General features: G+C 39.0%; 1 protein-coding gene across 1 annotated transcript; it reads left to right on the top strand.

Annotated features, from left to right (window-relative positions):
- The first annotated feature begins 10,267 nt into the window (after positions 1-10,267).
- LOC139443784 (uncharacterized) lies at positions 10,268-12,435 on the top strand. Its single transcript, XM_071224701.1, has 2 exons — positions 10,268-10,317; positions 11,421-12,435. The coding sequence occupies exons 1-2, from the start codon at positions 10,268-10,270 to the stop codon at positions 12,433-12,435; spliced, it is 1,065 nt and encodes a 354-aa protein (XP_071080802.1).
- Positions 12,436-14,342: the final 1,907 nt, after the last annotated feature.

Below are 14,342 nucleotides of genomic sequence, written 5' to 3'. Positions count from 1 at the left end.
CATCCTGAATGAGGGCATGGGTGGCCCAGTTCTCAAAGGTGCTGCAATTGGGCATGGGAGAAACCTGTGATATGGGTTCGAATCCCTGTTCACTCGGATTATGTTTCCAGGTTTGTCTGCTCATGGGTTTCATCAAAGTGGTAATTGCCTGAGACCTGCATCACTTTGGCTTTCCTCCCACATTAAGCTGACACACTGTGATATAAGTGGAATGCTGTTCAAAGCGGCATTAAACCTAACTCACTCTGTCACTCTTCATCATGGAGAAACAATCATGTAGATTGTGTGTATAAGTCTTTCTATTTTATGATGTTGAAGTAAATTAATGCTACATACAGGCTAGCTAGTTAATTTTATCTCTATTATCAGCTTTACAATAAAAACATCTGTGTATATTTGACATTTGATATTATCAATATATACTACTAAAATAAGTTACAATTTTCACGAATTCCTTTGACAATGCAAATACTACTAGCTAAACTTCATTGTGATAACAAATTTGCTTGCTTTTAGGACGAGGATGTGACCTCAAGAGGACTTCCTATATTATACCTACCAAAATTATCCTTTGCACGGGGCTTCAAATTGCCAATGCCTTTAAAAACAATGGGCCCGAATGGTGGAGATCGTAGCACTGGTCCATCAGAAGGCTATCTGGAGCCTCTCCTGCCCACCTGGATCACAGAGGGGCTTGCTGATCCCAGACTCACGGACGATGTTGATATGTCAGATGAGGAGACGCAAGTCAAGTCCAAGCCTACCAGTGATAACACAAACAGTCCAAGGACAAAAAGTAATCAGAATTTAGACCCTGGGACATGCAGGATTCCAAGTTCGGAGATTCCTTTATTGTCTGTTGAAGACTTTCAGGTTCTGTTTGATGATGACACCTCACATGCTCATGATGCCAGGATGTGAATGGTAAAGGACATGTGTGAGGAATTCCAGGACATGTGTGAGGAATTCCAGGACATGTGTGAATACTTTGTGTGTGTGCGTGTCTGTGTGTCTGTGTCTGTGAACATGTGGGTTGTCCTGGGGATGGATTTGTTTGAACCTGAAGATTAGGACACAGGTTCTGTCATTCTTGAATTTGGATGACAGAGATGAATATCTCCTTATTACTACTCTGCCATTCATCTGCTTTTCAATTTTGGCAGCTTTCTTGGAATTGTTGAAATGTGGATTGGATATGAAGCTTATGATGGCTATTGTGATATAACAAGTTCAAATGAATCCCAAGGAGATGTTGAACTCTGACTGAGAGTGAATACATGTATTTCACTGAAAGACATGAATCTTTGGATTGTGTTAGTGATCGACCCAGTGAATGTATATTTCATTTGTGACGCTCTGATGAAGCATATCAGAATGGTGATTTAAACGTGTCCTCAATGCTACTGTCCTATCTCCTTTCCTTCAGCAAAGACTTACGAAAGACACAGTCATAGAATGTTTTATGGAAGAAGAATCTGGTGCCTGTTGCTTACAGACACCTGATATTTCAACCTGTAAGAATACATGTGAAGAAAAAGTATTGATTACCATAAGTGTACAGGTATCAATTAAGTCGGTGTTACTAGGGTCTGATGCCTTCAAAAACAGTGTGTAAGTGTAAGTTACCATGGTTACAGCCAAGTATAGTTCCATCTTGATGCCATCCATGCAAATCACATGATTCTCAGAAGTCATCAGTGCCATACAGGAAGCAATGTGACGGTTATTTTATCATGTGTATGTGCCTGTTTGTTGTTGGTCTTGTGTCCAGCAAGATGTCACCTGCTGATATAATCATTCAATTTTGAATTGTTTAAGAACTATTTTTCCACTTTTTTTAAAACCATTTTTTTTTTTTTTTTTCAGTTCATTTAGGTAATAATATTTCATGTCAAGCACATCATTTATTTGTTATGTTTCTTATAAAATGTTAGTATTCTTCAACAAAAGATTGTCTGGCACCCTCAAATGTTTAAGGGTTACTTTGTAAGTAAATAACTGTTTATGGTAATTACTAGTAGTTAAAATTTGAATACAGTGTATGTGATAATAATATGAAAATAAGTGTCATATACCCGTAAAATATTATTGAACAGCTGATTTGTGCGACTTTACAAGCTCACATTTATCAATATTTACAGAGGGTTATTCTTCCATTAAGTAAGTAAAGATATATATTTTGTAATGTCAAGTGTAGTGATAAAGGTCTTTATGTATTGTGTATTATATCAAAGGCCACGTTTCTCAGTGAATTGGCATTCGGTGAATCGTTTTACCCTTAGATCCAAACCCAGCAAGTTGCATAATATACTGAAGGAACTGAAAAAGGGAACACGTACTTGTAGACACAGTTAAGTGATATACTATCATGAGTTCCCAGCCTTGTCTACTAAATACGTGTTGGAAGCAATGCACATAAAACTCATGTCAACATTTGATTCTGACATCTGTTGAATTTGTATGCTCGTTATTTCAAATGTACTGACAGTAAGCTTATTTCACTATATGTTTCATTGTTCCCGTATTTGTTTCCATCAGTATATATGAAATACAGAATAAAACTTGACTTGAGAGCTTAGATCATCGGTCACCAGTAGACTGGGAGGAAACGTGTGCACAGCTGATTGCTATTTCCGGCTTAGTTTACGTGAAAATACACACTGTGATCTTAATCTCTGCATATAAAACAATGCCAATACATTTTAAATGGTAAAATCATCATGTCTAGTGATGTTTTATATCAAATTTGATACTTTTATTGACCACGTTTGTTATGCCTGTTTATTCCCCTGGAGTCGCTGAAGGGATACGATAACGCTCATCAATTATTTGGACCCCGAAGGTAGCGTTGTTTGTGTTTTAAAATGTCCAGACAGAAAAATTTAGATGTCCGGTAAGCAATATTTTAAACCGGAAATTTGAAGTTCCCAATCGAACATGTCCGGTGCATATGACCGTTTCCGGACCCCTGCTTAGATGACACTGCACACAAATAATAAAGGTAGGAACAATTGCCAGCAAATGTTTAATATTTATAATGAAACCAATAAAATATAAAATCATTGGTAAACAGACAGAAGTGAGAATGGCTTTGAAAAACTCCATACAGTGTACAGGTGGTATGCAGACCTCGTTTATTGAGAGTGCATGTCTCTTATCCTTGTTCCAATAAGTTTCATTCGCACGAGTGGTCACAATTTGGTACACATAAATATCCATGTCCCGGTTCATTAGTGTAAAGTTCTTGTCAACATGACGGAAAACATCAACAAGGACAGTTTTCAATAAACCTGTACAACACTGCATGAAGCATGAAAATTGTTATCTTAAACTTGACTTTTTCTCACCCTGTAACCCTCATATGATGATAAATTGAAGCAACTATCCACTTGTGGTTTTCTTTTTTTATAAAACATTTTTGTATTAACTGATACAAGACAATTGTGGTTTTTTTCATTGTTTTTTCATCATATGTCCATCTTAGTGTTTGAAATAAAAAGAATTGCAAGGCTACCATCAGGACCCGCAGACTTAGGAGGCCCTGACTAAACTCCTTAGGCCCTCATTTAAAAAAACTGCAGCTTATTGTGACAAATAACTTTCCTACAGGCTGTAAGGACCCATCCAAATTTGACACTGTGGGCCCGACACAAGGGGCTACTGACAGGCGCTCAGTTTCTCTCTGTAGACATACTACCCCTATCACTCATGTGTGACTGGAGACCAAATCTGTTTCTCTCAGTAGACATACTACCCCTATCACTCATGTGTGACTGGAGACCAAATCAGTGTCTCTCAGTAGACATACTACCCCTATCACTCATGTGTGACTGGAGACCAAATCAGTTTCTTTCTGTAGGGATCCTACCCCTATCACTCATGTGTGACTGGAGACCAAATCAGTTTCTCTCTGTAGACATACTACCCCTATCACTCATGTGTGACTGGAGACCAAATCAGTTTCTCTCAGTAGACATACTACCCCTATCACTCATGTGTGACTGGAGACCAAATCAGTGTCTCTCAGTAGACATACTACCCCTATCACTCATGTGTGACTGGAGACCAAATCAGTTTCTCTCTGTAGGGATCCTACCCCTATCACTCATGTGTGACTGGAGACCAAATCTGTTTCTCTCAGTAGACATACTACCCCTATCACTCATGTGTGACTGGAGACCAAATCAGTTTCTCTCAGTAGACATACTACCCCTATCACTCATGTGTGACTGGAGACCTAATCAGTTTCTCTCTGTAGGGATCCTACCCCTATCACTCACGTGTGACTGGAGACCAAATCAGTGTCTCTCAGTAGACATACTACCCCTATCACTCATGTGTGACTGGAGACCAAATCAGTTTCTTTCTGTAGGGATCCTACCCCTATCACTCATGTGTGACTGGAGACCAAATCAGTTTCTCTCTGTAGACATACTACCCCTATCACTCATGTGTGACTGGAGACCAAATCAGTTTCTCTCAGTAGACATACTACCCCTATCACTCATGTGTGACTGGAGACCAAATCAGTGTCTCTCAGTAGACATACTACCCCTATCACTCATGTGTGACTGGAGACCAAATCAGTTTCTCTCTGTAGGGATCCTACCCCTATCACTCATGTGTGACTGGAGACCAAATCAGTGTCTCTCAGTAGACATACTACCCCTATCACTCATGTGTTACTGGAGACCAAATCAGTTTCTCTCAGTAGACATACTACCCCAATCACTCATGTGTGACTGGAGACCAAATCAGTTTCTCTCAGTAGACATACTACCCCTATCACTCATGTGTGACTGGAAACCAAATCAGTGTCTCTCTGTAGACATACTACCCCTATCACTCATGTGTGACTGAAGACCAAATCAGTTTCTCTCAGTAGACATACTACCCCTATCACTCATGTGTGACTGGAGACCAAATCAGTGTCTCTCAGTAGACATACTACCCCTATCACTCATGTGTGACTGGAGACCAAATCAGTTTCTTTCTGTAGGGATCCTACCCCTATCACTCATGTGTGACTGGAAACCAAATCAGTTTCTCTCAGTAGACATACTACCCCTATCACTCATGTGTGACTGAAGACCAAATCAGTTTCTCTCAGTAGACATACTACCCCTATCACTCATGTGTGACTGGAGACCAAATCAGTGTCTCTCAGTAGACATACTACCCCTATCACTCATGTGTGACTGGAGACCAAATCAGTTTCTTTCTGTAGGGATCCTACCTCTATCACTCGTGTGACTGGAGACCAAATCAGTTTCTCTCTGTAGACATACTACCCCTATCACTCATGTGTGACTGAAAACCAAATCAGTTTCCCTCAGTAGACATACTACCCCTATTACTCATGTGTGACTGGAGACCAAATCAGTTTCTCTCAGTAGACATACTACCCCTATCACTCATGTGTGACTGGAGACCAAATCAGTTTCTCTCAGTAGACATACTACCCCTATCACTCATGTGTGACTGAAGACCAAATCAGTGTCTCTCAGTAGACATACTACCCCTATCACTCATGTGTGACTGGAGACCAAATCAGTTTCTCTCTGTAGACATACTACCCCTATCACTCATGTGTGACTGAAAACCAAATCAGTGTCTCTCAGTAGACATACTACCCCTATCACTCATGTGTGACTGGAGACCAAATCAGTGTCTCTCAGTAGACATACTACCCCTATCACTCATGTGTGACTGAAGACCAAATCAGTGTCTCAGTAGACATACTACCCCTATCACTCATGTGTGACTGAAGACCAAATCAGTTTCTCTCAGTAGACATACTACCCCTATCACTCATGTGTGACTGGAGACCAAATCAGTTTCTCTCAGTAGACATACTACCCCTATCACTCATGTGTGACTGGAGACCAAATCAGTTTCTCTCTGTAGACATACGACCCCTATCACTCATGTGTGACTGGAGACCAAATCAGTGTCTCTCAGTAGACATACTACCCCTATCACTCATGTGTGACTGGAGACCAAATCAGTTTCTCTCTGTAGACATACTACCCCTATCATTCATGTGTGACTGGAGACCAAATCAGTGTCTCTCAGTAGACATACTACCCCTATCACTCATGTGTGACTGGAGACCAAATCAGTTTCTCTCAGTAGACATACTACCCCTATCACTCATGTGTGACTGGAGACCAAATCAGTTTCTCTCAGTAGACATACTACCCCTATCACTCATGTGTGACTGGAGACCAAATCAGTTTCTTTCTGTAGGGATCCTACCCCTATCACTCACGTGTGACTGGAGACCAAATCAGTGTCTCTCAGTAGACATACTACCCCTATCACTCATGTGTGACTGGAGACCAAATCAGTTTCTCTCAGTAGACATACTACCCCTATCACTCATGTGTGACTGGAGACCATATCAGTGTCTCTCTGTAGGGATCCTACCCCTATCACTCATGTGTGACTGGAGACCAAATCAGTTTCTCTCAGTAGACATACTACCCCTATCACTCATGTGTGACTGGAGACCAAATCAGTTTCTCTCAGTAGACATACTACCCCTATCACTCATGTGTGACTGGAGACCAAATCAGTGTCTCTCTGTAGGGATCCTACCCCTATCACTCATGTGTGACTGGAGACCAAATCAGTTTCTCTCTGTAGACATACTACCCCTATCACTCATGTGTGACTGGAGACCAAATCAGTTTCTCTCTGTAGGGATCCTACCCCTATCACTCATGTGTGACTGGAGACCAAATCAGTTTCTCTCAATAGACATGCTACACCCCACACTCCACACCCCACACCCCACCCCTGCCCACACTATATTTTCAAAAGTCAATTCCTGAGAACCAATTCTTTTATTATTTTAAGCCTTAAAAATTATTTCCTGTGGCTTGTGAATAGTCAAATCTTGTCATAGGGATGTGATGACACACAATCAGCCAGGTTTGTACACATTGTGACCACCCAGGCCTCATTGTTGTCAGCTCTAAAATAATCCACTGGGTTCTGGAAACAATCTGCCCAAAGTTCCCACGGATGGACGACTAAACTGAAGGCCTGCTGCTATTCTAGTATATCTTTAATGCAAGGCATTTACAGTTCTAGTTACGAAATTTGTCTAACATCACTAGCAATTGATGAAATTATTGATCTTAATTCCAAACGCATTGATGTGGGGCTCATATTGTCAGTTAGTAAATGCGAGTATTAATTTGACATTGCAACATTCTTATAATGTATAAAGGTACAATAGTATTGTTCTGTATTTTTTCAGTGATTAATTATTAGTAGAATAACTTTATCCTCATCACAAGAGTTACACGCTGCATTAGCATAATTAACTGGATATTATCCCTGGAAAGTTGGTGGGCTAGCCAGCTCATTTGCATGGTATAGTGTATCAACAATTTTCATATTTTGGAGAAACAACATTGTTTTCTCTGGTATTTTATTGCCCTTTCTCAACAATTTAAGTTTAAGAGTGATGTCAAATCTGCACTTGATAAGTCAGAAAGGACTTTTAATTTTGCTCAGCCAACACACAAGCTGCACAGATGTGCGTTGCATCATGTATACATGCTCAGTTTATGAGTTCATTTGTAGGAAAGCAGTTTAGAGTTACTTCCCCTTGCCGAAAATAAATAAGCCTGATGTGGGAGATGAAAATGTGCGGTCGGAGACCAGAAACTTGATACTTTGAGTTGTTTTTTTGCCTGATGAGAGATATTGACATTAATCATAACAGATTAACAGTGGGGTGACTGGTGTTCTTGTTTTGTCAAACATGATATGTATCTTCATACCAGTATATTAACACAGCATTTTCTGGACGTTTACCTCTTTTTCTTTTCATGATAGCATGGTCCATTGACCCAATATATTTTGAAAACTGAAAATATTTAAATGGTTTGTTTCCTTCCACCTACTGCTTTGTTTTTAATTCTGATATTTTTTATAATGTGACAAGTAACAGAATTCTGGACCAAATCAGTCTTCGAAAACATTATGTTTGAAAACTATAATCCAAACCTGCTTCTGACTATGTGGAATAATATTGGCCTCTAAGTGAGAAGACTACATTTGGCACAATGCTTTGTGTGTTCAATTTATGAAAGGTGATTAAGTGTGTTAGTAATATTATTGATTACTTTGTGATTCTTGTATAATATGCTGAAAAGTGCTCAACAATATATAATATTATTGTGATTGGTTTTTTTTAAAAAGCGGTTAACTGCTGTTTAGTTGTCTGCAGATGGCTTTCAATGTCAGATTGTTGTGTCAATACTTTTCATTTTGAATGTGATATATTTATTGTTAATGTTTTTTGTCATGCACGGTTTTGTTGTGTTGTATATTTTGGGGCTGAAAATAATGGCATCTATTGTGTTGATTGATTATGTTGATATTACAAAAAATAGACATGCATAAGAGTGACAAACTGGGCAAAAGACAAATTTTCAACTGAAGGTTTGGAAAATATTAAAAATCGATAGAAATTTGATCAGTAAGTGTGGTCGTAGTCAGCTGGGCCAACTGAAGTTTTAATGGGGACGAGTTTGCTGAAGAACTAGTTTAAGTATTAAACTAAACGATTCTTATTGGTTAGAGGACAAAAAATGTTTATTTAATGTTTTACAAAGTTGTGGACCTGTTTTTTTTACAATCATATTTTTCTGTGGTTAATTTTCAGGACATTCCATCAATTATTTTTTTTCCAAATCAGTTAACATTAATTTCTACGGTAAATCATAGAACCTAAAATGATTTTTTAGTCATTTGAATAATGTTGATAGAATGTAGCAGAATATTTCATGTGTGATTGTTTGAATTGTATCAATTAAAGTGATTTTTGGTCTCATCTGCCCTGTTTTTCCTCAAAATTGCCCAAAATGGTGATGGTTAATTTCACGGAATTATTCTTTTGATTTTGAAAAGGTGAACATGGCTGTTTTTACAGCTGTTTGTATAATTATTCATCTCTGAAATTGAATAGTGTGGGCTAAGAATAACACTTTACAAGATTAATGAAGGGTGATATTTGTTTATTCCATTTCAGGAGCAATTTATGGTAATATCATATTCGGTGTATTAAGCACTCTGCCCCAGTGACCCTGAGTTTCTTTCTAGCATTGTGCTCAATAGTATAGATGACAGTCCATATTTTCTTCTTTATGTTACACAGTTTGTACAATAAGTACAGATGTGTTGACAGCAATAATATTATACATGCAGACATTGAGTTATTTATTTTATTTCTGCCGCAAAATCATCACTGCTGGCATGTCAACACCTGGTATAGCATGTCCACAAAAATGTTTTCAGGTATGTCATTAACAGTAATTAAACAGTGTGGACTACACACATTTCATGTGATCTAATGTAACATTTGGCATTTTACATTTACCTGAAGTAATGTGTAAAGATGTTTTCTATTGATTCCTTGATAACATTCCTTTGAACGTTCTTGCTTTATTCTCAATTACAAAGTAAGAAATCCACGATGTTTGGCAAATTCATATGAATATTATATCATTATGTACATAATTACATTAAAGTGCTACTTTTGCTGATGATATTGTGCATTTTCAAGTGCTGTTAAATTACCGGTACATTTCTTATTTACAATGTTGATAACATTATATGTTTATAAATATGTGGGTGTAACTTCAAATAAACAGCCATCAAATACTCAATAACACGCTCAATATATCAAACGCAAAGTGTTTATCTCATCATGTATTGTACCTCTGATTGTTTAGGCTCTGCCTAAGTTTCTATCAGTATTGAAAGAAAGGTATGCATCAAGGTGATATGAAGAATTTGGTTATCCTCTTTCAAAGATATTTTTTACATGTGACTCATTTCCAGATTAACAGGTAAACTCAATTCCAAACTGTTAACTTCTAGGGAGTGTGTAAACCTGTATGACAAAGGCTGAATATTTGGTGGAGTTGTAGACAGAAGCAGTAGTTATTACTTGTTATAGCTGGAGGTATGCTGCTATGGGGATTGTGCCTTAAATACCAGGTCTACCACAGAAACTTTATGTTTATTGATTATGTGCAAAATTTCAACAATATTTTTTTACACAGTATTATAAACAACAAAATGAAATAAAGTGTCTTTATCTGTAGACTTTGAACACATGGTGTACTATTTTCATAAGATAAAAGACATGCTTGCAGAAATACGTGAGTGAGAAACTTCTTACAATTAACGCCATTTTTATACAATGTATGTACAAGTATAGCTATCTGTATGGCAGCTAGTCATCATGACGTCTGACTGGTCTGTAGTTCAAAATGATTTCCTTTATGAGATAGAGTGAGTGAGTGAGTTTGGTTTAACGCCGCTTTTAACAGTATTCCAGTTATATCGCAGCGTGTCAGCTTAATGTGAGAGGAAAGCCCGAAGTGATGCAGGTCTCAGACTTTTACCACTTCGGTGAAACCCACGAGCACGGGTATGGTGCTGACAAAACCTAGAAACATAATCGGTGCGAACCGGGATTCGAACCCACAATCATAGGTTTCTAGCGTGCCCAAGGGACGCAAATCTGCACAGCGAATCGCGTCGCCTTAGACGACTGGGCCACCCGTGCCCCCTTTTTGAGATAGATACCCATCTGGTGTTTAAGTGGCAGAGTGATCTATTTTGCCTTCTTTTAACACAAATGCACCTAAACTTTTCTTTACTTCACATATTTCGGAGAGCATGATTATTTTGTATTTGAGACATTCGTATGGAAACTTTACAGGAAGTTAATTTATTAGCCATTTTGTTGTTGCAAAGAAGTAACTTACTTTGTGGATATTTCAGTCTTTTGTGATCAATACACAAAATTTCTTTGGTAGGCCTGAACTTACAAAACGGGTCTGTAAAGTCTCAAAGTTGCCGATACACTGTAACCCTAGTAATCTGGACACTACAGTTTCACATTGGAACCTAGTAATCTAGACACTATGCTTTCACAGTGAAACTCCAGTAATCTCGTCACTACAATTTCACTTTAAAACCCCTTGTAATTTGGACATTAAGGTATCACAGTGAAACCTCAGTACTCCAGACATAACAGTGTTATATTGAGACACCAGTAATCCAGTCACTACAATTTCTTATTAAAACCCCAGTAATTCAGACGGTACTGTAACACAGTACAACCTCAATACTCCAGACATAACAGTGTCAAATTGAGACACGTCATCCAGACACTAGTTAAAGTGAAACCCCAGAAATCCAGACACAACAGTTACACAGCGAAACCCCAGAAATCCAGACACTACAGTTACAAAGTGAAGCCCCAGATATCCAGACACTACAGTTACACAGTGAAACCCCAGAAATAAAGAGACTACAGTTACACAGTGAAGCCCCAGAAATCCAGACACTACAGTTACAGTGAAACCCCAGAAATCCAGACACTACAGTTACACAGTGAAACCCCAGAAATCCAGAGACTACAGTTACACAGTGAAAACCCAGAAATCCAGCCACTACAGTTACAAAAAGAAACCCCAGAAGTCCAGACACTACAGTTACAGTGAAACCCCAGAAATCCAGACACTACAGTTACAAAGTGATACCCCAGAAATCCAGACACTACAGTTACACAGTGAAACCCCAGAAATCCAGACACTACAGTTACACAGTGAAACCCCAGAAATAAAGAGACTACAGTTACACAGTGAAACCCCAGAAATCCAGACACTACAGTTACACAGTGAAACCCCAGAAATCCAGAGACTACAGTTACACAGTGAAACCCCAGAAATCCAGACACTACAGTTACAAAGTGAAACCCCAGAAATCCAGACACTACAGTTACAAAGTGAAACCCCAGAAATCCAGACACTACAGTTACAAAGTGAAACCCCAGAAATCCAGACACTACAGTTACACAGTGAAACCCCAGAAATCCAGACACTACAATTACACAGTGAAACCCCAGAAATAAAGAGACTACAGTTACACAGTGAAACCCCAGAAATCCAGACACTACAGTTACAAAGTGAAACCCCAGAAATCCAGACACTACAGTTACACAGTGAAACCCCAGAAATCCAGACACTACAGTTACACAGTGAAACCCCAGAAATAAAGAGACAACAGTTACACAGTGAAACCCCAGAAATCCAGACACTACAGTTACACAGTGAAACCCCAGAAATAAAGAGACAACAGTTACACAGTGAAACCCCAGAAATCCAGACACTACAGTTACACAGTGAAACCCCAGAAATAAAGAGACTACAGTTACACAGCGAAACCCCAGAAATCCAGACACTACAGTTACAAAGTGAAGCCCCAGAAAGCCAGACACTACAGTTACACAGTGAAACCCCAGAAATAAAGAGACTACAGTTACACAGTGAAACCCCAGAAATCCAGACACTACAGTTACACAGTGAAGCCCCAGAAATCCAGACACTACAGTTACAGTGAAACCCCAGAAATCCAGAGACTACAGTTACACAGTGAAACCCCAGAAATCCAGACACTACAGTTACAAAGTGAAACCCCAGAAATCCAGACACTACAGTTACAAAGTGAAACCCCAGAAATCCAGACACTACAGTTACAAAGTGAAACCCCAGAAATCCAGACACTACAGTTACACAGTGAAACCCCAGAAATCCAGACACTACAATTACACAGTGAAACCCCAGAAATAAAGAGACTACAGTTACACAGTGAAACCCCAGAAATCCAGACACTACAGTTACAAAGTGAAACCCCAGAAATCCAGACACTACAGTTACACAGTGAAACCCCAGAAATCCAGACACTACAGTTACACAGTGAAACCCCAGAAATAAAGAGACAACAGTTACACAGTGAAACCCCAGAAATCCAGACACTACAGTTACAAAGTGAAACCCCAGAAATCCAGACACTGCAGTTACACAGTGAAACCCCAGAAATCCAGACACTACAGTTACACAGTGAAACCCCAGAAATAAAGAGACTACAGTTACACAGCGAAACCCCAGAAATCCAGACACTACAGTTACAAAGTGAAGCCCCAGAAAGCCAGACACTACAGTTACACAGTGAAACCCCAGAAATAAAGAGACTACAGTTACACAGTGAAGCCCCAGAAATCCAGACACTACAGTTACACAGTGAAGCCCCAGAAATCCAGACACTACAGTTACAGTGAAACCCCAGAAATCCAGAGACTACAGTTACACAGTGAAACCCCAGAAATCCAGACACTACAGTTACAAAGTGAAACCCCAGAAATCCAGACACTACAGTTACAAAGTGAAACCCCAGAAATCCAGACACTATAGTTACACAGTGAAACCCCAGAAATCCAGACACTACAATTTCACAGTCAAATTGTCCAGATTACGTGATCATGGGGACAGTTCTTTCAACACTACTGTCATCCAAATATTGTCCAGATTGCAGGGGATCCCAGATTAGCAGGGTTTCCCTGTACCCCTAAAATAGTACCTATGTACCTCTGGTCATTGTTATTCAAAGAGTTGCATTGTGTAGATAAAACATTGAATTGTTTAATTGGAGATTTCTTTCCAGTTTTAATGTTGTAAAATCTCTCTTCTTCCATATATGCACCTGCTACATAAGAATCAATGAATAAGTGTGACCAGCGCAGGAAGAACCCTTGGTGGCAATGTCCACTCACATACTGATCCTCTCTGAATGAGAGACAGCCAGTCATCCATTGATGTTGCTTTTCAGTGCTCGTGAATATATTTTTGTGCTAAGGTTCGATGACTACTGTATTACAATTATCAAAATATGAAAGCTTTTTACCATTTACTTCATCAGGATTTCAGAATAGCATTATTTTTGAAATGACCTCCACTCCAAAATCACAGTTGTATGCTTTCAGTCTGACCTTTTCTTTACGAAATTTGACATTTTAGCTGTCAGAAAAATTCCCATATGTATGGAAAGTGAGATATGACAATTCTTAACCATGAAACACTGCCTCAAGGAAGGCATGCAGTGTCTCCAATCAGCTGGTCTTGAAGGCTTGTCCAATCTCTTTTCTGTGGAAGATAGGCCATCCCAAATATGTCAGGGCCATTGCCAGAAGCAATGCTATTAATGTTTTTATTATATTCTTTTCCTGGTACATGTATTCATCTTTTGCAGTACTGTCATTCTGTATTTCAAATTTTAATAAGCACATGTCAGAAACAGTACACAACTTTAAGGTACAATAAAGCCATTTCCGTATTATGAACAGCAAAACTGCATGTGATTTCCATGTGATTTCCTGATGTTTGAGGTCAGGTGAGGTGAAATGGAGTTTCACGCTGAGCGCCAGGCTTGGTAGCAACAACTTCCATCTTTTAACGTCTTTTGGTATGACA

This window comes from Haliotis cracherodii, unplaced genomic scaffold (genome assembly GCF_022045235.1).
Source record: "Haliotis cracherodii isolate W230 unplaced genomic scaffold, xgHalCrac1.p SCAF_5, whole genome shotgun sequence".
In the NCBI taxonomy this organism is placed as follows: domain Eukaryota; kingdom Metazoa; phylum Mollusca; class Gastropoda; order Lepetellida; family Haliotidae; genus Haliotis; species Haliotis cracherodii.
The sequence above is the reverse complement of the archived record's forward strand: the minus strand, read 5'-3'. Positions and strand labels throughout refer to the sequence as shown.

Excerpts from the sequence above, each read along its gene's own strand:
- LOC139443784 (XM_071224701.1), top strand. The coding sequence starts at position 10,268 with ATGACGTCTGACTGGTCTGTAGTTCAAAATGATTTCCTTTATGAGATA. Across the intron at positions 10,318-11,420 it reads GATTTCCTTTATGAGATAGA|TTACACAGTGAAACCCCAGA; the intron begins GTGAGTGAGTGA and ends CAGACACTACAG.